This window comes from Pan paniscus, chromosome 15 (genome assembly GCF_029289425.2).
Source record: "Pan paniscus chromosome 15, NHGRI_mPanPan1-v2.0_pri, whole genome shotgun sequence".
NCBI lineage: Eukaryota > Metazoa > Chordata > Mammalia > Primates > Hominidae > Pan > Pan paniscus.
The window spans coordinates 80,034,246-80,060,894 of record NC_073264.2 but is presented as its reverse complement, the minus strand read 5'-3'; the positions used below and the strand labels follow the sequence as shown (position 1 = coordinate 80,060,894).

The 26,649-nt window shown below is 39.1% G+C and overlaps 1 protein-coding gene across 32 annotated transcripts in view; it reads right to left on the bottom strand.

Moving 5' to 3' along the window:
* NRXN3 (neurexin 3) overlaps positions 1–26,649 on the bottom strand; it is a 1,742,415-nt gene that overhangs the window by 894,726 nt on the left and 821,040 nt on the right. For all 32 annotated transcript variants that reach the window (XR_008620931.2, XR_008620932.2, XR_008620933.2 and 29 more), the window contains 4 exons: positions 12,605–12,724; positions 3,570–3,951; positions 2,577–2,767; positions 1,637–1,810 (listed from right to left, as the gene is read on the bottom strand). Coding sequence is in view for 29 of the 32 variants with exons in the window: in XM_055097889.2 (XP_054953864.1) it covers positions 1,637–1,810; positions 2,577–2,767; positions 3,570–3,951; positions 12,605–12,724 (867 nt within the window). In the remaining 3 variants the exon portion in view is untranslated. The remainder of the gene's footprint in view (positions 1–1,636; positions 1,811–2,576; positions 2,768–3,569; positions 3,952–12,604; positions 12,725–26,649) is intronic.

The window sequence follows — 26,649 nt, the reverse complement described above, 5'->3', positions numbered from 1 at the left end:
AAAAGAACTAAAAGCAAGCCAAGGAGACAAAAATCCCTGACTGAATGAAATTATTCATTTCTAGGAGCAAAGTGGCTGTTTTAAGGGCTTAGTGATTCCCAACCTCCTGTCCCTTTATACACACACACACACACACACACACACACACACACACACACACACACACACTACATAGTACAAACACCATATTTGGCCAAGAGAATTTAAGAAATATTTCTGGATAAAGGAAAAATGGAGTGGGTTATAGGAATGAACATTCCTATTACTAGTGCAAAATACAAAAATAACTCTTAGGCAAAGGGAAACAATTTCCATAACTCCAAGTCAGCCTGATAAGCTGACAGGAAGCTTTTATAAATGTGTGCTTTACAATGATGAGCTAACCCAGATGGAAGCTGTTTAAGAACAGAAGCGATACATGAAGTTGAACACAGAAGTGGAATGAACAGATTTGATGTGGTAAATTAACAACTGATACAAGGAAACATAATATATTGCGCAAACACAGGACCATAAGGCTCAACCAAAAGGCTCAAAAAGAAAAAAAGGAAATAATTACATAGATCCTTGGTCAGGCAACTTCTTTGCCTTTCAAGTTAGGTAACAGTCACGTTTTCAGCCAACCCAAGACTACTAGGGAAGGCTGAATGTGTTCACTTCTGCCATCTGCTGGTTAAAACTAGATTGTTTACACTGCAAAGAATTGTTGGATTCAGGAAGACCTGTAAAATTCATTTAATATCTCAAGAGACAGTGGATCATCTACAGGAACAGGCTGAGCATGGTTTGTTGTGCTGCATGGGTAGACATGCAGTATTATTAGATGTTTGACATAAAATAATATTTGTAAACAATAATCCTACCATTTATCAAGTACCTACTACATACCAGGCATTTTATGTGTATTTCTGATCTCCTTACATTCAAGGTAAGTTTTATTGCCCTGTTTTATAGGTAAGAAAGATATAGCTTAGAGAAGTTACATCACCTTCCAAATGTCACATAGCTAACAAGAGCTACTACCTGGAGCTGAATCCAGGTATTTCTAATATCAAAGCCCATAATGTTCCAATATACCACACTAAAGAACTGCCTAGCAATGCCTGATAATTAGTAAGTACTTAGTAAATGTTAGTTCCCTTCCATCATCATGGCATTTGGACATCGTTTTCCTATCGCCTGCTAGATTTGCATTAAATAATGCAGTCACTATCAGCCAAAATAAGAAACATTTTATTAATTAGTGACATCTACATAAAATCTCTGGTTTTCCCCTCATCATGTATTAAAGTATAAATAAAAGTCTCCAGTGCTGTTTCAGCCACTCTGGAAGCCAAGGTACACATTGGAAGAAGCCTGATGTCAATGCCAGGGAAGTTTTTTATTTTATTTTATTTTTATTGGCAAGTATGTGATACTCAGAAAACATCTGCCAACATACATTCCTGAAGCCTGTGGCACATGTCTTGACATACTAAACCAGTGACAAGAGAACACTGATGATGATGCAATGTCACGTGGCAAATGAGAATGAGACAGGACTGGTCAACTGAGGAAGGAGGCAGTGGCAGAGGCAGCAAAGAGACTTGGTGCTTGCAACAAGGCTGTAGCTTAACAAGAAAAAAATAGGTTGTACCTTCACAGCCACGCTCGATCTGTCCGCTCCGATGAAGAGCATCATTGATGAGGTCTGGCAGGCGTCCATTCAAGTCCACTGATGCTAGACAGCCCTGAAAGCCATCTCGAGAGGCCACGAGCTTTGGGAGGTTGCTGTACATGCCTTGGGCCAGACCAGCCATGTAGAGATCACCTGGAAAGGAAAGTAATTAGCAAAAGAGAATGAGTAAAGGATGTGGTGACCATGTCAACTAGTTTGATACACTTGAGATAATTCATCAGATAAGGGATAAGATAGCTGGGGGGGAAACAGCATAAATGAGATAAGCACCAGAGTTTCTACCCTGCAAAAAAAGGAAACCAACATTTATTATGTGTCATTCATTTTATATATATCATCTCAAAAATTTAATCATCATAGATGGAGTAAAGATCAACAATATTGTCAACAAAGCAAGCATTTATTGAGTGCTTTTTATGTGCTTGTTACCAATAATATGCTGAGGGATATACAGACATGCCATCAAAACTTCTCACAACCTATACAGAAACTAACAATTATTATCCTCATTTTGCAAAGAAAAGTAAATGTAAGCTGAACAAGGCTAAGACAGTTTACTGATGACACCAGACATTAAATGATTCAGCTGAAATTCCAAAGCCTATATTCCTTCCTCTGTATTACGGCCCTTCCCACACTTTGACACTTATCCTGTCATCTCTCAGCCCCCACAGCATGACATTCCCGAGGTTATCAGAGAAAATGAACCATTTCTTGATGAGTAGTCTAAGTAAAAACGGAAAAAATTGCATTACAGGATAATTCAACATTGTTAAAACAGGATATGGATGATGTATCAAAAATGCATGGCACTCTGAACCTGTGGTTTGCCTCTGGAAATAGTCTATCTATTGTAAGAAAAGCTCTATTAAAAACTAAATTTCTTTACAAGGTTTACCTTTCAAATCCAGATTTTTGGCACCATTGATAACCTGAGTGACCACTTTGGTGTCCACTTTCAGGCTATGAGTGTTACTATTGTCCCGAGTGATGACGACATTGTGCCACTGGTTGTCATTCAGGGGGCGGTCACTGTTGCCTTTGATCACATTGGGACCGTTTCCGAGGTCAAAAACGTAGTGTATATACCTAGGAAGAAAAAAAAAAAAAAAACAATAATTGGAAAATCCCCGAAATGGTTTAATGGCTATATGTGTGCAACTGACATAGTGGGCTTCAAATCCCCCGTGCTAAACTGGCATAATGCAGGAATAATTTAAATCTTGATATGAGGTTACAAGAATAGTCAGATTTTATTCTATCATGCTTCACTATAATTCCATACTCATCGAGTCCACTTCATTAACACTACCTACTAATACTCTCCAGAGTCAAAGTAGCACAGGTTGTACACTACAAAACATAAGGGGGTGACTTTTAAATTCATTGTCAACCATTAATCTGTTTTGGTTTTTGTTTTGGTTTTTTGTTTTGACTATTTTCTAATACATGGTAGTAAAATGTCTTGAGGAAAGGGCAGCTTCTAAAAACTTGCATATATGGGCTAATGGTAGGATTTAAAATATTTATGTTTCATCTTTTGGTATAAATTGGGTGGTTGTAGTTAGTAATACTCAAGAATTAGATGCAATACAAATCATAGCCCTCTTTTGCAAAAATAAGCTTTTCTTCAATAGTTTTAAAGGGCTACATTTCATAGTAAAAAGTCTGTTAGTGTTGAGTTAGTGGAAGACCTTTAAATTAAATCATGAGCCTCTCTCCTTTCCAGACCTAATAATTTTATGGATCCATTTAATCAAGGAAGATGTGAGAATGTGTCAGGAATGGAGGGTAGGGAGTAGAATAGACAAGTTATTTTTATGTCCATATTTTACGTAGAGCTTCAGTAGATTAAAGGTGTCCAACATAAGTCATGATCCCTTCTACTTACCCCTTGACAAGCTCAACTGCAATGAAGTCATTGCCATCACCACTATTGAAGAGAATGAAGCCATCTGGTGAGGTGGTCTTGAACTGGAAGAAGAGGTGCATGGAGGTGTAAGCCTGAAGAGTGGCAAGGCTCAGGTAGCTGCTCTTGGTCTTAAAGGTGACAGGGTCAGCGATGATGTTCCTCAGTCCAAAACGAGCCTTCAGCTCACAATAATCAATGTCACCATTTTTGCACAAGTCAATGTAGAGAAGGCCATTAAACATGAGGCTCTGCAGATGGCCAATAAAGCTGGAGGGGACAACGGAGATGTAACGTTTCTCAGTCATGATTCCCGTTTCAATGTTGTGGAACTCCAAACGGGTATGGTCTCCCACCATTGTACCTGTGAAAATTGTAAATGAGGTACAAACAGAAAAGTTACCATCATTTATCACAGCACCCTCAAGTATATTTTTTGGGCGTAACCTGTTTCCACACAGAATATTCAGCTTTCTTGGGTGAGTTCAAGAAAACCAAATATTCAATATGGTAGATACCTTACTTGGCCTCAATCAGGCATTGCCCAAATTACATGGTGTCACGCAGCTGCTCAGCACGGCTCATCATATAAGGGGAAATATGAGGTCATGAGTAACCCAGGCTAAAGGATAAAACTATTGGTATTCTCCATTCAGGAGAATCACTGGACACTAATACACACTATAAGAAGAAAGGCCTTTGTTGCTCTGACCCTTGTAAAGACACAACACACAAGTCTTGGGCATCACTACCAAGTATTTTTTCTCGTAATAACTCTCCACTTAGTACTTGTGGGAAGGATTCTATTATAGACTATCAGTTGAGTTTACCTGCCCAGCAACTGTTACTTTATCTTATAATAACACGTAATTTTTCTTTAGGAAGCTACCCACCCCTCTTGACCTTTCAACCACCTGGACTGGATAAAGTTGACCCTAATCAAGCTACTCAGCCTAGACCACTCAATGTACTTTACCCCCCTAACTGTCACAGACTTTGGACTACAGACTTAAAAAGCGGTCATTACACTTTAGGGTGTATCAGAATCACCTGGGGGGCTTAGGCCCTCAGAGTTTAGAATTCAAAAGTCTGGGGTGAGGCCTGAGAATCTGCATTTCTAACAAGTTTCACAGTGATGCTCTTGTGGCTGATTTAGGGACCACCCTTAGAACTGGCAACAACCCAAGCCATCCCAGCCACACTCAGCTCCAGAGCTCTTGCTGGTACACTTAGGAAAGAGGCATTCTTGGCAAGCAAGGACTGCTGGAGGGGTAAGAAGAAAGCTTTGAGTCCCTGGAGGCTATAAGAAAATCAGAGGGATCAGAGGACTAGCAACCCAGAAGACAATTACAAAATGAAGAGAATCAGTTGTGCTGTCCTTTGAGAGTCTGGATCAAGCTAGGCACCTCCTGGCTTTTTCAAACTGTGTGGCAATAGACTCCCTTTCATGCTTAAAGCGTTTGAGTTGGGTTTCTGACATTCACAACGGAAATATCTTCAGCTGATACAAATGAACTATTTAGAACTTTTATTACCTATTTTACCTAGAAGTGGTGAGTGACTAGGGCAGAGGGGATAAGGAGGGCTTGAAATAAATACAAAGAGACTGGAAATTTTAATAACAAAATAAAGAAAAACATCATTCATGTGGCCAGAGTAGAAATTGGCTTCCTCAACATTTATATAGAAAAATCATGTTAAAACATAACAAACCATGTTCTACTGCCAAGCATTACAGGGGGAATTCTTTCTTCCTGTCCTCTCTTGTTGTTACCTTCTACATTGAAAAAACTCCATTAGCAAGACTGATAGCATCTCTTCATTTCCTCTTTAACAACTTTCCTGAAGAAGTGACATAATCAGAAATATTAAGGATAATCTGCAAAGAGAAGCTGTGTATGCTTAGCTCAGCCCCTAACACCTCCTGTTTCTCTTTGCTGGAGCAAGCTGACTTCAGAAATGTCCATTCTACTGCATGCATCCATAGAATGGGTGTTACAGGAGCAAGCCTTGCTTCCACAAAGGATGTCTGCCCAATTCTGAACTACTATTCAAGTGGGCAATTCTGTCTAATTCTGAAGTTCAGTGGGTGTAAGCAATATTATTAATGTGTGTTATTACTAATTAAAATGATATTTGCCTTCCATCCTCATTGCAATATTTTCTCTATTGGCTCAGAATTCCAGTGACAAAAAAAGGGAGGATTGTATTTTCTTAGGTCTCTTAAACTTCAGTATCTGGGAGCCTAAACCAGATCATACCCTTAAGTGCTCAATATTGGTTTTATCTCTTTGGGAAAAAACTCAGACCTAATTTAAAGAATTGGCTGGAGACAGCGGCTCATGCCTGTAATCCCAGCACTTTGGGAGGCCGAGACAGAAAGATTGCTTGAGGCTAGGAGTTCAAGACCAGCCTGGGCAATACGGCAAGACCCAGTCTCTACAAATTAAAAAAAAAAAATATTAGCCAGGCATAGAGGTATGTACCTATAGTGCTAACTATTCAGGAGGCTAAGGTAGGAGGATCACTGGAGCCCAGGAGTTTGAGGCTGCACTCCAGCCTAGGTAACACAGCGAGATGCTGTCTCTAAAAAAATAAAAATAAAATTTCTCATATTCCCTATAAGCACAAAAATTAGATTTACATGTTATGAGCTTCTATGCGGTGTTTTGACAACTAGTGACAAATCACTCTCTTAGTATAAGAAAAAAAGATGTTGGTTAACTTAAATATAAAAATCAAAATGCAACATAAATCTGCTAACAAATAACTAGGAAATAAAATTGCTTAGTGTTAAAAATCAGACTGGCTGTGAAAATACAAAGCAACATAACCTAAATTCGCATGCTCTAAATTAATAAAGTGACTGAAAGAAACATCTACTGTCAAATTGGCTATAGCTACTCCTACCAGGAAGGGGAGCTGGGCTGGAAAATGATGGGGAGGGGGAGTCATAGTCAATATCCACAGAAACAGAGAAACTGAACTATGATGATGCTGCTAGTCATGCTAATTTTTATTTTACAAAGAAAAAAATCTAAGATGGGAACTAAGAAGTCAGAATGGGGAATCTCTGGTGAAGACTGGGGTTCCAAAAGGAATCTGAAGAAACAATTTTAAAGTCAAGTTGAGAACTTTCAGAGAAATTCTGGATGAATTGATCTCCAGGATTGAGGGGTTGGGATATTCTGCTCACTAGAAAATTAATTTTTCACAGCAAAAAAAAAAAGTGTTTATTGAGATAGCAGAGAGACTGAGCGTGGATGTGGATAAGTACAAGAAGTGAAGTTAATGGTGGATTTAGGAGCTTAGCCCAGGAACACAAACTGGGAGTTCAGGATGACTCACACAGGAGCCTCAACTAAAAGTTGGTGAGGGGAGGGGGAGAAGGCCATGTGAGATCAAATTAGAAAAGGAATTGCCTTGGGAGGTTGAGGTGGGTGGATCACAAGGTCAGGAGATCGAGACCATCCTGGCTAACATGGTGAAAACCCGTCTTTACTAAAAATACAAAAATTAGCCTGGCGTGGTGGCACGCGCCTGTAGTCCCAGCTACTTGGGAGGCTGAGGCAGAAGAATTGCTTGAACCCAGGAGGCAGAGGCTGCAGTGAGTCGACATCATGCCACTGCACTCCAGCCTGGGTGACAAAGCAAGAGTCCGTCTCAAAAAAAAAGAAGGAAAGAAAAAGGAAAGAAAAAGAATTGGCTTCACTGTGTGCTAAACGAATTTACTCCTTTGTGTATACTTCAAAAAATAAGTATATTATTACACCTGTGCAAAGCATGAGAGATTGCTGAAAGTTTGAAACCTGTGCCAAACCAACCAAATATTTTTTTTAATCTATGCGTCATTTAATCAATAGTAGTGATGGAAACCTTTCACTCATCTCCTCTGAATGCTGTCTGCAAACTGAACCTCCTTTCTACTTAAGGGGCAAATATATTCATACCTCACAGCAGCTTCTTTCAAACTTCAGGGGAAAGAGAAGTAACTGGGGAGAAAGATAACAAGCCAAAACCAAGACTACTGAAAATTCCATATAAGGCAGGCACTGTGTTAAATACTGCATAATCACTATGAAATGTCATTATCACGATAAAATTGTAGAGAAGTATCTTTCTCTTGCTTTAGAGGTTAGGACATTTAGCTTGCAGAGGTTAAGCAGTTTGATCAAGATTCATGCAGGTGGTAAATGGTAGACCCCTACATTGAACTCACGTGTGCTAATTCCAAAGCCCATATCTTTACTAGTACAATGAACTGTCTTTGGAAAAAAGGTTTGACTTATTCCTCACATCATTGCCCAAGAAAAGCAGTAGGTAGAATTTAACTGGTGAAATTTCCATGTAGAAGCTGTTGTGAGGAGTTTGTACTTCTTCCCTATGGCCCAGTATCAGAATGTCACTCCATCTAATTCATGGGTAATATATCCAGCACCCTCCCTAAAGCAGCATTGTTGCCTTGCCTCCTTGTCACACATTCACTTCCATATTGCACTGATGGCCAACAAGCAGTCCACAAACCAGCTCTTAGAGTGATGAAGGACATATACTTATGGAAAATTCTGGCCAGGTTCAAGCTGTAGCTTCCTATTCCTATGAAGCAATAGCATCTAGTGGATGAGCATGGAGAGTCCAGGGCTGTACTGCCTGACTTTGCATTCTGCTTCCAAGACTTCTTCACTGGGCTACCTTGGGGGAGTTACTGAATTTTTCTATGCCTCAGATCCCCATCTGTAAAACGGATATGAAGTTAGCAGGGTTAAACGTATCAACACATGTAAAGTTTTTAATAGAGTGCCTATGGCTTAAACTGTGCGCTATTACTAATTATGCTGCATTCATTTCTCTCCCTTCCTCCGAAATGATTGAATCATGTTGTGGTCATTTCACTTACTGTTTTTCTCTTTTTTTGTGTGAGAATGTGGGCTCTTTTCAAGTACAGGCCACCTCTTGTGTCTTCTATATGTCCCCCAGTGGCTACCAGAGGGGTCTGAGCACAGCCAGCATTCCTAACTCCTGGGGGAGGGGCTTGTATTTGAGCCATTTGCTTTGGGGTCAAGGCTTGGGTCCTCACCATTTCCACACATGAGGTTCCTGGTCAAAACTAAGAGCTCAGCAAAAAAGAATAATAATGGAAAACGCTGAGAGGAAGCAAATTGACCTTTCATGGCCCTTAGACTTGGGGAGAGAAGTTAAGAAAACAAAGGCTTACAGAGTACCAGTCAAGAATCTTCATATTTTGCCCACAATTCCCTAGCTCTACTGGTCCCAAATCCTTTTCTCCATAATATCAGCATTTTTAAAAAGTGTGTAAGTATGTGGTATAAAATACTTCAGTAAAAAAATTTCTGGAACCAAAAAAAAAAAAAATTAGCAAATACTGCATACTTATCAATGATTTGCAATGTACATTAGCTTATTAAAGTCTCCTAATAAGCCTGGCAATAAAGAACTCCATTTCATTTTGTTTGACCGAACACTCCTCAATCCTACTTTATCAAGTTTTTAAAAATTACTATGAGAAATACATTTTAAATGGAAAATTTTGCAAAATGACTTTTTACAGCTTGGTGCTATACATGCTATGTAGGTAAGGACAGGAAAAGGCAACAAGAACCAGTGTAGTCAAATTTTTCTACTAGCAAGGGCAAGTTTTTGTACTAGCAAGAAGTTCTAGGTAGAGGAGGCAGTTCATGCAGCATTAGGCCCCAATTCTGAGGAGTATAACTCAAGTTATGCTTGGTATAGTAATGTATTCTTAATAATAGAAACATAGATCAATCGATTATTATTAACTGTCAACCGAACTTAATGCTTTTCCAAGAACACAATCACATTACAATAAATGATAAACACAAGGCTGAGGAATATTTCTATCCTTGCTTTTGATTTCTTGTGAGTCAGACCTATTCTTTACATCATTTCTATAAACTAGCTGAAATTGGACACACTAGGGGGGCCTTAAAGAACATTAAAGGGATTACTAAATAAGCCAATGAGATACTACTTAATAACTTGAGGACTGTGGGTATTTTAGTTTCATTGCCTGATTTTATGACTTCTGTGAACTAAAATTAAAATTTCCCAACCCCTTATCACTATAAAAAGCAACCCAAGATTGTAACTCATAAGCAAAACAGCACTTTTCCTCTCTCAAATTTCTTTATCCTTCTGGCTGCTTTCTTCCATCAGCAGTGAAGTTCGGGGGGTTGGGGGGACACGTCTGAAAATGAAAGAGTTTCATTAATTTCAAAAAATCAAATTACTGGATAATGGCATTTCGTGACTTGGCCCTGCTTTTTAATTATTAGTGGTAAAAGAAAGTGCAATTTACAAATAGCTTTATTCCGAAGTTTTCATAAAAGAATAATGACTGAGAGAGACACATTATAGTACCCTCAGCTCTGTAGTTCTTTATGACTATACTTTTGGAGCATTTATTTTCCAGGGAAAATGAAACGAACTCACTGTCAGGAGAGATCAGGGTGAGGTCGCCATCTAGTGGCTGCTTTTCAGAAGCGGCTGTGAATCCCATCACCCTTCAGAGACAAGCCCAGAGGAGTGAGCAAGAGATGTGTGACTTATCCTTTGCAGGATCCAGATGCACCAACAGTTCATACAGTTCTTGAATAATTAATTCAGGTTGGCTGTGGGCGCTAAATAGTGTAACCATTTGTACATCTCTTTTAAAATGTTCATTTCAGAATGCAAATTTATGCTCCAGGCATGTAGACGAGGAACTTCACCTCCCACTTCTAAGTCATGTCTATGTGTAATCGAAGTGTTTTGGGTAATTGTTGTCTTTGTTTTCGTGAGGGAGAGGTCAAGTGTTGTGGCCTACCTCCTGTAAGTTTCTTAGGAGACTTTAATAAGCTAATGCATTCCCTACCTCACTCCAACCCATTCCATTATATTTTTCCCATATTGTAAGATAAATTATTTTCTTATGATGGATTTTGAAGTACAGCAAGCAGAATGATTTTGTGGAATCACACTGACATGGATTTGGAGCTTAATTATACAACGCTCTCAAAGTTTTATGCTTCCTTTAAATGTCATTAAGAACACTTACCTTTAAAGGCTATAGTGAATGATAGAAGATTAAAGGAACTGATATGCTTAACACAGCTAACAGTTTCTAATGCCTACTGGGCACTGGATATGTGCCTAGATGCTCTTCCTTAATCCACAGGCTATCCTTCTCTACACACACACACCTGTACATGCACGTACATATCTTACTATATTTCCTGATTCCAGAAGTATAGAAACTCAGGCTCATGAATATAAAATTAAATTATAAGACGCCAAATTACAGAATATTCATGCTGGAAAGGCCATAGAAATAATAGAATATCAATTTTAAAAATGAGGAAATTAGGAAAAAGAGGTTTAGTATATCTATCTCAAAGGCATAAAATATTTTAGTGGCAATGATTATATTAGACCCCCAGGGCTACTGACTGTCTTATTCACAGAAGAAACCATGGAGATGGCTTAGGCCACTGACTGCATTTGACAAGGCCCAGGAATGTTAACTTTCCTAACGTCCCGCAAGTTAACGTCAGGGCCCAGATCTGATGGCAACAGTGTTTCATGTTGCCCATGTACCCCATGCTGCCCCAAATCTTCTTTCCCATATGGATAAGAATTCTGCTTCATAGATGTGTCCTGCTCTAGAATATCAGAGAGGGAAGACTTATAAGATATAGCATGTAAGGACTGGCGCGATGGCTCATGCCTGTAATCCCAGCACTTTGGGAGGCCAAGGCGGGTGGATCAGGAGGTCAGGAGATCGAGACCATCCTGGCTAACACGGTGAAACCCCATCTCTACTAAAAATACAAAAAATTAGCCAGGCGTGGTAGCAGGCACCTGTAGTCCCAGCTACTCGGGAGGCTGAGGCAGGAGAATGGCGTGAACCCGGGAGGCAGAGCTTGCAGTGAGCCGAGATCACGCCACTGCACTCCAGCCTGGGCGACAGAGCAAGACTGTCTAAAAAAAAAAAAAAAAAGAAAGAAAGAAAAAAAAGATATAGCATGTAAAATGGCACTTGATGATACCCTCTTTCTTGTACCTCAGCCTTCATAAATTACATCCACCATCAAATTCAGTCTGAAGATCTACGTTTATAAACCACTCCTGATTTCTCCAGCCCAAATGGGTAATTCTCTCTTCTGATTGACAAATTGTAATCTCACCCATCAAAATTAGAATCTCATTATATATTTTGGTCCTGTTTTCAAATACCAGAGTCCTATCTGATCTGCTTAATTGGTTCATTATTTGAGGAAACAGGTAATCTCATCTGTTTCCATTTTATCTTCTGCAATTCTAGCATGCTGCTGACATAGAACAGACTCTTAGGAAATACTTATTGATTGTGTGGAGCTCTGAATGTTTCTTTCCACATTCTAAATGTAAATTCCACCAGGCCAAAGATTTGCTTGTTTGTTCACCACTGTATTATCAGTGCCTTGTAAAATGGTGTGTAGTGCAGAATAGATAATTAATAATGATTAAATAAGTAATTAATTAAACCAAACCTTATTCAGCACCTTCTAAGTATCATGCACTGTTTTAGTACTTACTTTTACCTGTAATGTTCTGAATTTCTGGTTTGCCCATCTCTTCTACTAGAGAGTGATTCACTCACTGATGGAAGGAACTGGCATATGGGAGGATGATTGACATGTGATTTTTGAATGATTGAATAATAAAAGGATCTGTAGAACCCTACATCTGTTCTCCAGACACATACTCTACGCCTAAGGAGAGAGACCCATAAATATGTAGTTATAGTTAGTAGGTAATTTCCATAACGCACATTGATGAAAAGGTTGTAAAATACAGAGGAAGACCTTCTTAGCCTTGCCTGAGTTTGTCAACAGAAAACATGATTTGTGACTTCTACTATGCAAAATAAAAGGTTTTGCAAAACACTGTTTGCTCACTCAGTGACTGAGAGGACTATGAGAGAAAAGACAGACGAATTTCACCATGGTCATACTCACCCTCAGCCACATCATCATCCACGGTTAACTTAAGGCTTTTTCCTCTCCGCACCACCCGAACGGTGTGCCACTCGTTGTCATTGAGCTTCTGCCCTGCATACAAGGTCTCTGGTCCTTTGCCTAAGGATGGTAGTAAGTGCCAAAGTTAGAATCAATTCTGAAAGTAGTGCTCATGCATCAGGGCTATCAAAACCACACTGGTGCACATGACCCAGCAGCATTCAAGGAATTATATTCCACCCAAAGTCCATTCGAATTTTACTGATCCAGTGGATTCTCTGTAGTAGTCCCCAAATGCAAAAGTCTCAAATCAAACATAAAGGATAATGGTACAGTAATGAGAAAAATAGTGCCTTCTTTTATCTTAGATATAAGGTTTTCAAATGCCAATGGCAGTAAGCAATCATTTACAGGAAGCTGTAGTTAGCAGTCATTAATCTCTCAAAGTTTTAGAATCCAGATGAATTTCTTTAAGATATAGGAAATTTACCATAGTATTTTTTCTTTAGAATAATTTGGCCATTTGGCATGATACACCAGTCTGGCTTTTAGAGAGTATCCACCAATAGGATGAGAAAAGAACTTTGCAACACATATGCCTTAACTTGACATTTCCATTAACACAGGGTCCTGCTAGGATTCACGACCATAGAAATCACAATAGTAAGCATTACAATAGTAATACTGTCAAGTTTTAAACCCCATCGTAAATAATGCTCCTGAAGGGAATGTGAGGGCCCCCAGAATTTTCCCATTGTTCATCATCCTCCAAAAGGATCCAAATACCTAAAAACTGAAATGATGTAAAGTTCCAAAACTGAAACTTTTCAGGACAAAAGCATGACTAATATAAAGTGCCACTAAATAGAGGAATAAACCAAGTTGTCTCAAGAGATCCATGCTCCAGATGCTCAAGCTAACGTTCAAGTGAACCCTATAAAGAATCAAGGGTAACAGGAATTGCACTTAGGGGAAAAAGATGGCAAGAGAGACACAGAGGCATTAAAATGATCCACTTAATAAAAGAAGAAAATGTCACATTCTTTTAGGATGTATATCGTTATTGATCTGAAATGCAAATTTAAAAGACAAAGAAGATTACATAGAAGCAGAAGACAGACCAAGTTTGCTCTTTGTAGGAGGATAGCTGAGCTCATGAAGAAAGATGCTGACTAAATATTTTTGGATTAGTCAATCTATATGTGGAAAGCCCCATTCCTGAAAATGACTAGGAAATAAAATGATACAACATATAAGTGGCTAATATATCCCTATGGATATATGTGAAATAGTTTGAAAAATCATATACTTGGCTCCAACATATACTGAGCACAGGGCCAAGTGCATAGTAGGAGCTTTAATGAGTGCCTGAATAATCAATGTCTATGTAAGTCTGTTTCTATGGTAACCATCAATTAGGGTCAATATATTTTATCTAAGTAATTTTGAAAGCTTTATTATGTAACTGTCACTAGCTACACTCCTCCCTCCTCTCCAAGACTGAAGACATTTTATACAGGGGAATATAAATCTCTAGGTAATTTCAAACTACACCTTTTAATTTTGAGTAATTAGTATTCCTATTTTCTGCTGGTTATAAGAGCTATGGTAGTAGTTCAAGTTTGGAGGAATTCTCCTCTTGAAAAATAAACACAGTTTCAAAGTGAAAAACTTTCTTTTAATTACAATGTACACAGCAAATGACTTACATTTAATAATTTTCAGAATGCACCCAAAGCTCAAGGGCAACCCAAATTTACAAGAATCTTGAACATTTAGTAAGGAAACCTAAAGGACCAAATGCACTCAAAATTAGGTAGTGATGCCATGAGAGCAATGAATCTTAGGAATAAAGTAATTCTACAATAAACCATTTTAGATTACATCTCAGCTTATCTTGCTTTGTATGTTTGTCTCAATATTACATAAAATGTATGTATTACAACAGAATTTCCCTATATTTTCAACTGATTAGATACTACTCTTCATTATCTTATTAAGTTCAGGTCTAAGATTGATGTAACAGTTGCCATCACAACAGCCAACAGTGAGGGCATTGAAAGAAAATGGACCACATCATGTGGATTCTTTATAACAAGAACAGATGTTCTCAGAAAAAACAAATCTGTCTTTGTTTTTTTATGTTTTTATCCTCTTTATTCTACATGCAAATGCTTCAATAAGAAAGAAAAAAGTGAAGAAAGACGTGGAGAACATTAGCTACGAAGGCAGAACTGCTACAAGTACGGGCTATTTAAAACATCTTCTATAAGGTGGCATCTGTTGTTTAGGCAATTTTTGTACATCGCTTAATTTTTATGATTGGGGACAAGATAAGTGGAAAATGACTAACACAAACATAGTAGTTTGGGAACATTGCTTCATTGGTATGACAGTACCTACAGAGATATAAAACGAGCTTTCTCTCAGTCCAGTGATGCTAACGTTTGGAGGTCCATCAGCTCTTATGGTATCCTTGAGATATTCACAGTGGTCAGATTCAAACACAAATATTTAACTGTCCATTTGACTGTAAAACTTTGGAATGTGATGGCCAATGAATAAAAATGTAAAAAAAAAAAAAAAAAAAAAAAAACCAGGCCAGGCGCGGTGGCTCACGCCTGTAATCCCAGAACTTTGGGAGGCCGAGGCGGGCGGATCATGAGGTCAGGAGATCGAGACCATCCTGGCTAACACAGTGAAACCCCGTCTCTACTAAAAATACAAAAAAATTAGCCGGGCATGGTGGCAGGCACCTGTAGTCCCAGCTACTGGGGAGACTGAGGCAGGAGAATGGAGTGAACCAGGGAGGCAAAAGGTGCAGTGAGCTGAGATTGCGCCACTGCCCTCCAGCCTGGATGACAGAGCGAGACTCCATCTCAAAAAAACCCCACAAAACTGAAGGTTCTCATGCCCTACTATTTAGTTACATTTGATACCTCCAACAGTAACAATTCTTATTATTCTTAAAGTAGAAAAAAAAGATTCACACCCATCTCGTTAAAATGATATGGAATAGTATTTGATATTCATTTTCAAACAATAAATAAATAAGTCCCAGTGGGATTTTGTAAAACCCTTGGCCTCCAGAAGTGGAGAGTCAATGGCATTTATCCTTAATCAAGTCAAAAGGTCAACTCATTCTACAGAGGAAAAGTGATGTTTACACTCAGAGGGAAATCAAGGCAAAGAGAGAGGAGGAGCAAACCTAATAAGTAGCCCAGGCATAAAAGTGAATTGATAAGTAATGCAAGATGCAGACACAAGCTGAAGATTGAAATATACAAACTGTTCTTGATGATGTAGTCTAGGGATGACTTTTTCTGGCCTATTCAAGCAAAAACCCAGTGAAGTAGCATCAGTGAAGCAATGAATGTAAAGAGTGATTCACGTAAATAAAGGATGGTTCAGACAAAAAGAAGAAAACACTGAAATTTAAAATGAAACTAGTGAGAACTTAAGAAACATCTCAAAACCATTAACTTTCCTGCATTTTTAATAACTAGGAAAGTTATGATCTGCAACTGGGTACATATTAGTTGTATTTTTCCCTCTTTTATAGTTTAAGTAATAAATATTGATCACAAAAAAATCCTTTGATTCTCTTGAGGCTGCTTAAACTATCACTGCTGGATCTAAGTAGAGAATGTTAATAAATTACCTAATACTCCTCAGTTGAATTTCCCAGGTAATGACACTCATGCCTGGAATAAAGATGCAAAAGATTTCTGGGATGCAGAACTTTGTAAAAATAGAGTGTTTAATTGTTTACTATTGTAGAACAGAGAGCCTTTAATGAATCCCTTGGGTAATACCACCCAAATGCTCACACAAGCTATCCTCATTGAAAACTCATTTAGCACCATCTCTTTGAGGTAAGGCTTTGCTTCACAGAAGATGGCCTAATTCTCTGTTGAATGGGGAATACGGAATAAGATATCATGGATGAAATACACTGACTAGATGGTTTTTCTTGACCTATCCTACAGTAACCCTATGGAACCCTTATTTCTTTAAGAAGCCAGAACCAATAATGAAATCAAACAGCAATATAGGAGATAATGCATTGCTAATTGCTTGGAGGAAGATGACACTCAGATATTATCAGATTTTTCCCTCTTTTGGCAGACAGAAAATCAGAGTGTATGTTAAAAATCTATATTTGAGCATTACTAAAGGCACACACCTTCATAAGGTGAACTTTGGATTTTAATTATTTTTAATTTATTTCAGTTTTCTTAAAAACTAGACTGTTCATATTACATGAATTTCTTATTCCCCCCAGGAGCAATATAAGCAGCAAGACTACAAGTTACCCCTGACATACATGTGTTTGTCAATGTATTTCTAAGACCTGGCCAAACCAACTAAACCAGTTGGGTTTGCTCATACGCAGGGGGTAGAAATTCCTTCCATATGCCACGAAGCTCTGTTTCCAAAAGTGTATGGGGAACCATTGGAAACTTTTGCTTGGGTGGAGGTTGGGGAGGGAGGGGGTGAGATCTGTATCATAATCACTTTGCTTTACCTGAACATCTTTCTATTTATTCAAAGAGGGAAATGAAACAGTAACTTGATTTCCCTTCAAACTATGTTTCACATGAACCAAAATTTCTACAATGCATAAAATATATGAAAATTACCCTCTTTAGAAAGGCATAGTGAAAGATGCCTATAATTATACATCTAAATGATATGGTTAATAAATGCTCAAAATGATGGACTGTGTTAGATTTGAAGGAAACCAAAGATATGTCAAAAAAGAAAACTTACCTTTGCTTCCATCAGCCCCTTTGGCTAGGCTAGCTGAGCTGTGACAAGCATTTCACTAAGCCCATAGCATCACACATTGTATTAGGCATCCTCCCCAGACAAAACAGATCAGGCAAGTAAAAGCAGGGATGATAAGGAAAAAGAACAGGACTGAAGGAAGAAGAGGAGGACAGAGAAGTAGGAAAAAGGCGTTTTATGTTCTGTCCACAAAATTTCAGCTTCTGGTTGCTTTCTTTGGGTGTCTAACCCAACAGAGATTGAGGAGGTGTTTTGTTTGTTTTGTTTTGTTTTTACAAACTTAGTTTTAAAGCATTCATATTCACTGGAAAAAAAAATTTTTAATCATAATTATTTTTAGAGCCCGTTTGGCAGAACACCTCAAATAGATCATTTCATTCTTACTGGAGTACTTAAGGCTCAGGAATAGCTGCCATACCTCCTACAACAGGTGTGGAAGGTGCAGGGATCTTTCTTGAAGTCTTCTACAGAGAAGTCTCCCAGGGAGGTGTGAGAAAGACAAGTGACCCAGCTATTCAGCCTGAGCACCCTCCAGGAGCCCCTGCTTCTAGTTAAAACCTACTAAAAATGCCACCAATATTTATCAGGATTTAATAAGCAAACATACCATTGAGACTGCCACATATAACAAGTTCAATGATGGACTACTCACCTCTTTCTCCGTGCCTCATCCTCTACTTCAGCCTCCCAGGGTATTAATAGAATACTGTTACTCACCTCTGCCAAGGTTTTGCAAGACTATCTATTCACATCTTTCACAAATGCTAATTGAGCATCAGAAGGCAACCAGGCACTGCGGTCACATTCTGATGCTCATTCTGATCCTCATTGTGGAGGATAAAAAGATAAACAAGACAGAACGGGTCCTGCCTTACATGGTTTACAGTCTACTTTGGGGTGAGAAAATCTGATAGACAATACACAAATTAAGGAACATGAGATAATTTTAGATAGGGTTGAGTTCTGTCAACCCTATCTAAAATAAGGCAGGGTAATATGATGAAAAGTAGTTGGGGGTAGGGAGTGAGGACTGAGGACTGGCTACTTTGTAGAATGTTCCAGGAAGGCCTCTTTGAGGTGACTTCTCTACTCTTGTCCTGAGCACTTGGTTGGGTAGAAAGATACTAAACGAGATGATCAGAGAAGGCTTCTCTGAGAAGGTGCATTTAGGAAGGAGCCAATCATGCAAAGCTGGTGATGTAGGCAGAGTCCAGATCACATGAAGTCCTAATGACATGGTACAAACCTGAAAGCTCTTCAACACGTACTGGAAGCTCTTGGAAGGTTTTAAGTAAGGAGATTATATAATCTCAATTAAATTTTGACAATCACTCTGGTTGCTGTAGGTATATTAGACCAAAAGTGAAATAATGGAAACAAGATCTATTAGGAAGCTATTAAAGAAAAGAGATGAAAATGATTTAGGCTAAAACTAGGAGACAGTAGAAATGAAAGTTGTAAAATTTGGGATGTATTTTAGAGGTGGAGTCAACAGGACTTGGAGATTGGTTTGGGAGGTGAATTGGTAGTAGGAGAAGTAAAGAGAGAAATCAGTGTTGATTCCTAGGGTTTGCTCTGACAAACTGGGTAGATGAAAACAGCCTCACTGGAAAGGGAAAGATTCCAGAAAAAAGTAAGACATGATTGATCCTACTAGCCAGAGAAGGCTACTTCTGGTATTGTGTCTCTCCTATGAGTCACACTTGATAACCAGCTCCCGGCAGCTTCCTGCTGCTGAGACGTATGAATCAAAGTTCACTGCTTGCCTGATTTTTCTTAGAATAGTGTTAATTTATACCTCAGGCCACAACTATCTATTGATGATACAGGATTGTTCGGTGTTGCTATTTGCCCACCCGCCTCCCTCGTTCCCTTCCTTCCTTCCTTTTTTCCTTCCTTCCTTCTTTCCCTCTTTTTTCTTCCTTCCTTCCTTCCCTCCCTCTCTTTCTTCTTTTTGTCTTTCCTGCATGGTTTCTGTTATGTGCTGTAACCCATGCCTTAAGACTAGAAAAAAGAGTGCCCCTAACATTACAAAGCAAACACTGGCAGCCCATTCAATAGCATTTCTAAATTGTGATCACAGTGTAAAATGAACCCGTTTATCTTGGCTGAGAGAATGGAGCATCTCAATTTTGAAATGAAATGAATCTGGAGCAGATATACCTCCAAAGAACCAAATGGCTCCTCAGAAGATGAAAAAGAATATTGTCCCCAATGTATTGCCAAACCTCTACCTCAAGCCATAAATTTACAGCAGTGCTCAGCAGTGGTAAGCTGGGGACAGGCTCAAGCTTTCTTGTGATAATCTCTCTCCATGAAACCACTTTTCAAGAGATAAGGGCAATTTTCTCAGGGATAGGCAGGAAGATCCTTTTGTGGATATTGATTCTACTCTTGTTTTTTAAAAAAACTTTATAACAGATACTGAAACTTTCTCCACTTTTCTAATGGTATGATTAATACAAATTAGATTTCTTACAATGATTTTTAGGTATTATAGTGCTTTTGAGTCTGATCGTGTGATCTTACTGTTTATCACTAAAGTCACAGATTTTGAAGCTGAAGGTGATCGAGCTAAAGAGATTCTAACAAGGATATGCCATAAGACCTGCTGCCTACCATCCCCTAATACATTTCTAATTTAAGTCTGTATTCTTGTGAATTGACCTTTTTGCCCTAGCATGCAGAAAAAAATATATATCCAATTATGAATTTAAAGGTCTAGTACATTAATATTAATTAATATTTTGCTTAAATAGGAATCAAGGAATGCAAAATACAGCTTACATTTGTCTCCCTCTATTACTTTTATAACCTTTCTATCTGCAGCCATCCCTCCTCAGCCTTCCCTGACCCTCTCAGCTGAGAGTTTACTGCTTCAGTAATTCAATAAAAATTTTATTTTGCAAATGACCACTCTATTCCTTGTATTGTAGTTTTTTTAAAAAAAAATTCACTTCTATGCCCTTTGAGGTAGAATATTCTACCTTTGTAATCCCCAACAACTAAGCATGGCACATTGCACCAAGAGGGTGCTCAATGTATTGGAAAAAAACTAGTGAGCTAATAAATAAAACTGAATAAATTAAATAAACAAATGAGTGGATGGGTTGAGGGAGAGAGAAGAAATGGAGGGGGAGCTGAAGAGAGCTGCAAACTGTATTTTAGCAATAGGACAGATTGAAACGATTCAGGAAAGTAGTCCATATAGTAGTAAACACATATAATTGAATTAATAAGTGAATACATAGAAATGGATGAATAAATTAAAGGAGAGTAAATTTATGGAGGGTACAGGGGGAGAAGGAAGAGGAGCAGAAGGATCTTGGCAGTAGAGTGAATTTGACAAATTTGGAGCTGAAAGATATCAGGCAGCAGATAGATATAAATGAAGTCACTACTTTTCCTTTTAATATATATTCTTCCTGGCCAGAAGAAAATGCAGCTTTTTGGGGAAGTGATAGGGGAATGAAAGTAACGTATATAAAGAAGTACCAGTTGCTTTGCATACGTGGTCTCATTTCGTTTTGTAGCATGCAGCTGATCTACTATACCCCAGCTTTACGAATCAAGAGGCAGAGCAAAGCTCTGTGACCTGTCAAGGTCATACAGCTGTGGGACTCAAACCCTAGTCAGCCTGTCTGAAAAATCCTTCCTCTCTGGTTTGTTCTCACAGTTTCTCCATGTTTACATCCCTGAGTTGTCCTGTCTCAGGACTGAAAGAGGACTAGGGTGAGGCTGGGTAAAGAGCATGGAGGATATGGGAGACTATTGCTAATTATGAAACAGAAAATCTAATTCTAGGAGGATAATGAAGAGTATAACCTGGCCTTTCTTTAAAGTATTTGTAAGACCAGGGTACAGGCCTAGCATACAGAACCTATTAATAAAGCAAAAAAAAAAAGTTAAATGTGTATATTGTAAATGAAAGTGAGTATGAAAAATATCATATTTGTATGCGCTTCCAGCAGACCCTGCATCATGTGCCGCCTGGCATCATATTCCCTCAGCCAACGTCAGATTTCAGCCACTGCAGCAGGTGACAGTTATTGTGAGCTCAGACAGTTTGATGGTCCCCCACTTCAAGCATGGCCAGCCCTTGGGCCTTCTCTAAAGCTAGGGTGCCTGCCCTGCCTGCAAGAAAGAGCAACCAAGAAATGGGAGTGAGGGCAAGAATACCCTAGGGGTAAATATCAAAGAATGGGGAGGGGAAGGGAGCCAATGAATAAATACTCCAACCTCCTATGTTTTAAGCAGAAAATCCTGGGAGGCATTCATGGCAACACCTTCATCTCTCCCACCTATGCAGTGCTTAGAGCAGGAATCTTGACAGTGGACACTCACACTGGTGTTTCTTTCTGCACTGCTTACTCTCCCTGCTCATTCACTTCTGCTTTTGGGGACCACTCCCAGAAAAACTATCTCACCCAAGTCTTTGTCTCAGGCTTTGCTCTCAAGGGAACTCAAACTAAGATAAAACCTACATAGCACTCAATCATGTCCCATGCAGTAACTCAAATGTTACAGCAACCGCATGAGGTAGGTAACGTCAATTACCTAGGATGAGATTAAGAGGTTAAGTGACCTGCCCAAGCTCACAAGCTATTGAATTGTGAAATTAAATAAAGAATCCAGTCTTTCTGATTCCACAGATAGATTGCTTCCCATTAACCTAGATAGCTGCCTGTCCTGACTCCACAGATAGATCACTTCCCATTAACCTAAATACCCACCTAGAGTCCATGAAGCCCACAGAGTACAGAAGGCAGTAGTCTGCTGTCAGCACTCAGGGCAGGCTGAGGGACCATGGTTGTAAATTACCAAAAACTGACCAGACTCCTGGGGTTGTGAGGAAGTAGCACAGGTCTCTAAGCACAATCACATAGCTCTTCACTCTGAACCATGGAGGACTTTTGGGAACTCTAATTTGTTAATTTGTCTAATTCACTCTACTGCCAAGAATGAGGTTACGATCATTCTTAAATAGCATAAGTCTATTCAAGTAAGAAGCTAAGTGATATGCTCTTGATACCCAAAGACCCTTCAGGTTCTATCTGCCATATTCTGGATGAATATCCCATCTGGATGGGGGACTTTATGTATAGATATGAAGATACAGTCATTGGATTTTAGAAGTATCCCAAGACAAAGAGTTCTGGGAATACGGTATTTTCAGATCAACCTCCATGGTGTTTGCAGCATCTCCTTCCTACAATAGAAAGTACTAAATATAAGGTAAAATTGGGAAAAGAGGGATATTTGCAGCCTCTTTGGCATGGTAATTACAAGGCCTATCAGCTTATGAGCTTGATGGCATTAGCTGATCACCCACTGTGGACAGAGGTAGCTGCCACACAGAATGGTCTTACTCCTGGCTAATCTGTCTTATCCTCTTAGCATCTGGTGTATGCAACTGCAAGACCCAGGAGGCCAGATTAGCAGAACTATCACTCTATTCTGGTTCTTGTTAACTAAGATGATGAGATTTGTCCTTCCTAAAATAATATGTATGTAGGTTTGAAAAGTTGAGAAATTATAGCTCTTCGTCTCCCTGGAAATATCATATCCTTATAGTCCCCACAAAAATAAAACTTGCAAGACATGCACATAGAGAAAATAATTAAAACTAGAACATCAACAAAAATAAATCAAGTGTATTTCAATTCAAATGTATTTGTTTCCCCTTAAGTAAGACTTAAATGCAGCTGGCTCTTAATACAGCAAGCCTGGCCATGTATGACGCATGCAAAACCGACTATGTTGGCAAACAGGACTAATTTCCATGTGCTGTGTTCATACTTTTGTGCAACAGTTTGGGCACAGTATGGATGTAAACTTCAAACTGCTGACTGCCTCCTCCATGCACCCTGAATTCCTCATTAACATGGGGCATCAAGCAGAAGAAAACTGTTCTTACCTAAGAGAGTGAAGTTACCACCCCACTTTCAGACTGTATAAAGAAGGAGGGGTTTAATTTAAAAGTTGATGACCTACTAGACAGGTGTTGTGAAAGTTTCTGGGGTGCGAAGATGAAAAAGATACACTCACTGTTCTAAAGGAGCTTAGAGTCTACTGGGGGAGTTGAACAAATAAACACCAATCATGTGGAAGAACAGGTACAGAGGTGTCCACTAGATTCCCTGCTGGTGGGCACTCAGGCCATCTGGAAGTCATCAACTGTCTGTTCCTCTTCACATTCTTCATGGAGGAGTATACAGATTCCATAAGGCATAGACCAAGACCTGTATTTCTGTATCTTTCTCAACTCTAAATAGCACTTTCCTTGGAAGGTACATTGGATTCTCAAATAAAGAATTAATGTCTTCACATACTTGCACAAGAGCCCGTTAATAATAGACCACCAGACAATAGTCATAAGACACTATTCTAAGTGCTTTACCTATGTTAACTTACTTAATACTCATGTCAATCCCATAAAGTTGCTGTGGTTGATTACATTATTTTTGACAATATTTGCTGTCTTTTCCTATCAGCCTCTTCCGAATAGGTCCACCCTTTCTGGAGGGTTACATTTCCTGCCTCTTATGTCAGGCATTTTGCATTATGTGCTTCACAGCCAAGAAAATGTGAGCAGAAATAGTGTGAACCACTTAGAAGGTCTGAGGGCCACCACATGGCTCTGCTAGCTCTCTTCCCTTCGCCACAAATCCAGGATGCGACAAATCAGAGCTGCCTCTTCAGGCAGGGTCCAGAAATGAAGAGGCATGAAGAAGCACTGCAGCAGAACTAGGATGAATATTAATGCTGGTGGGAAATAAAGCTCTGCTCATTTAAGTCACTAGGATTCCAGGGAGGCATCTGTTACTGCAGCATAACTGAGCAGAGCTGACTAACACATGGGTCCCATTAACAACCACATTTTACCCTTGAGAAAACTGACACAGAAAGAAGTTCAGTCGATTGCCCAATGTTGCATAACCTAATTGCTGGAACTAAACCTGGGTAGCCTCATTCCATTTTGTCCTTAACTACTATACTATACAGCCTCCATTAGACAAGAGATGCATCAGGGATGGTTCAGAGATGCAATGACTAATCCTCATAGTGAAATATTTTCCACAGGCCCTACAGGATAAAGAGTAAAAAACTATTAAATAAAAACATACAATGGATATGCCTTTAATTTCTGAGTGCACAGAAAATGAATAAAAGCAGAGAAAAAAAAATAAGGCCAGATAAAATGAGATAAGAAAGAAACATATACAGAAAATGATGGGAGAACACAGATTAAAAGAAACTTAAATATTCGTCAAACTGCTCAGAGACAAATACCTCTCCGGAAAAAATAAAACCCTTAATATTTTTATCTTTAAAATGCTGCCAGAACACAAAACCTATGAAAGTGTTTAGAAGCAGTAGTTTGGAAGTGATCTGGTTCTTTTTGTATTTAATAAAGTAAATACTTCTGTTTGTGATACCTATAGGATGGGAAGTAACACACTTCACCGGGGGGGATGTCGTCTATATGCATAAAATAGTCCTGTCGTTTTAACTTTCAGATTGTTCAGAGCTGTTAAGGCATCATTTAGGCCAGTGGTTCTCACATTTAAAACTTCATAAGAAACATAAATAATGTTAATAGTTTGAATCTCAGGGCTCTAGTCTCAGTATTTCTGATTCAGAAGATCTGGGATGGATACTATGAAGTGGCATTTTAATAAGATTCCTGATATTCCGGATGCAGGTGTTATTACTTTCCTAGGGATGCTGTAGCAAATTATCACAAACTTAGTAGCTTACAACGAAAATATGTTATCTTTCAGTTCTGGTGAGAAGTCTAAAATCAAGTTGTGAGCAGGTCATAAAGGCTCCAGGGGAGAATCATTTTTGTCCCTTCCTAGTTTCTGGGGGTTTCCTGCAATCCTTGATATCCCTTGGCTTACAGAAGCATCACTTCACTCTCCGTTTGTCTTCACATGGGCTTCTTCTCCGTGTACCGTCTTCTGATAAGGACACCATCATAGGAATCAGGGACCACCATAATCCAGTGTGGCCTCATCTGAACTAATTGCATGTGCAAAGACACTATTTACAAGTCAGGTCACAATGCTGAGGTTCCGGATAGACATCGAATTTTTAGGAAACAATACTTAGCCCACCACACAGGTGATTCTCAGATCACCTTTCTTAGAACAATAAAGAATAACCCTTCATTTTACTAAAGTGAATCCTGAGTCCCTGCACCTAGGGGAAGGAATTTCCCATGACCACATAAGTACAACCCAGATCTGACTCCCAGTCCAGTGCTCTCTGCACTGTAAACTGGTGCCTGTGGTTCTACTGGTGGCTTGCATTTTTGTAGCCAGAAGTGAAAAGATCATTCTCAGATAATTTTGGTCTGCATACCAGAAGAAAATAAGTGAAGAACTGCATCAGACTCCACTCCATTAGCAAATTCCGTTTCCCAAAGTTGATGCTTCTGAAATTCCAGAGATTTGGCCAATCTTTATTCTTCTACAGTTAGCTCCACTTCCCTCCTAACCAAACCTGTAACTCACAAGGAAACTCTGGAATGTCTCTCTCACCACCTGCCATCCTCTCACCCTTCGACACTCCAGTCAGCATCCCTCATGGTTTATCTCATGCTGTTGCAAACTAATTCTTCAGTTATCCATATCCCCATCCAGATTGGAGGCACCTTGAAAACCAGGTCTAAAATGCCCATGTCTGCATCTACACACTCAGATGCTTGTTGAGTAAATAAACGAAATCCCTTCCTTATAAGCTTAATCCAAAGTTTTGCTTCTGTTATTAGAGTAAGGACCCTGTCACATTGTCCAAGACTCAACTCTCCTCTGACTCCACTTCCCATCCTTTTTCTAGATTCTTTGAGATATATATATATATGTATATATATATATACATATATATATATTTTTTAACAGTGATCTTGCTTTTCTCAACCTTCAGACTTTTCCTGTTAGCTTTCTTTAGGCACCTTAAATTTTACTCCACTCACAGAAGCCCTCCTCATAACCCTGCCTCTTTCCCTTGCTTTCTCCATTCACCTTGACATTTTAGAGTGTCCCACCAGGGTGCTTCTCCCCCCAGACTTCACAGAGCCCCCCTTGACTGCTGCTGAGCCCAGGTTCCTCTGCCCTCCAAGCCCTCCCCACCAACCTTTTGGCAGCTAGTTATTTTCTCTGCTGTTCTATCTGGTTACTAATAATCTGCAAATTGCCAAGCATAAGGAACATTTTCTAGTCTTCTTCATCACCATTAGGCTTCAGCAG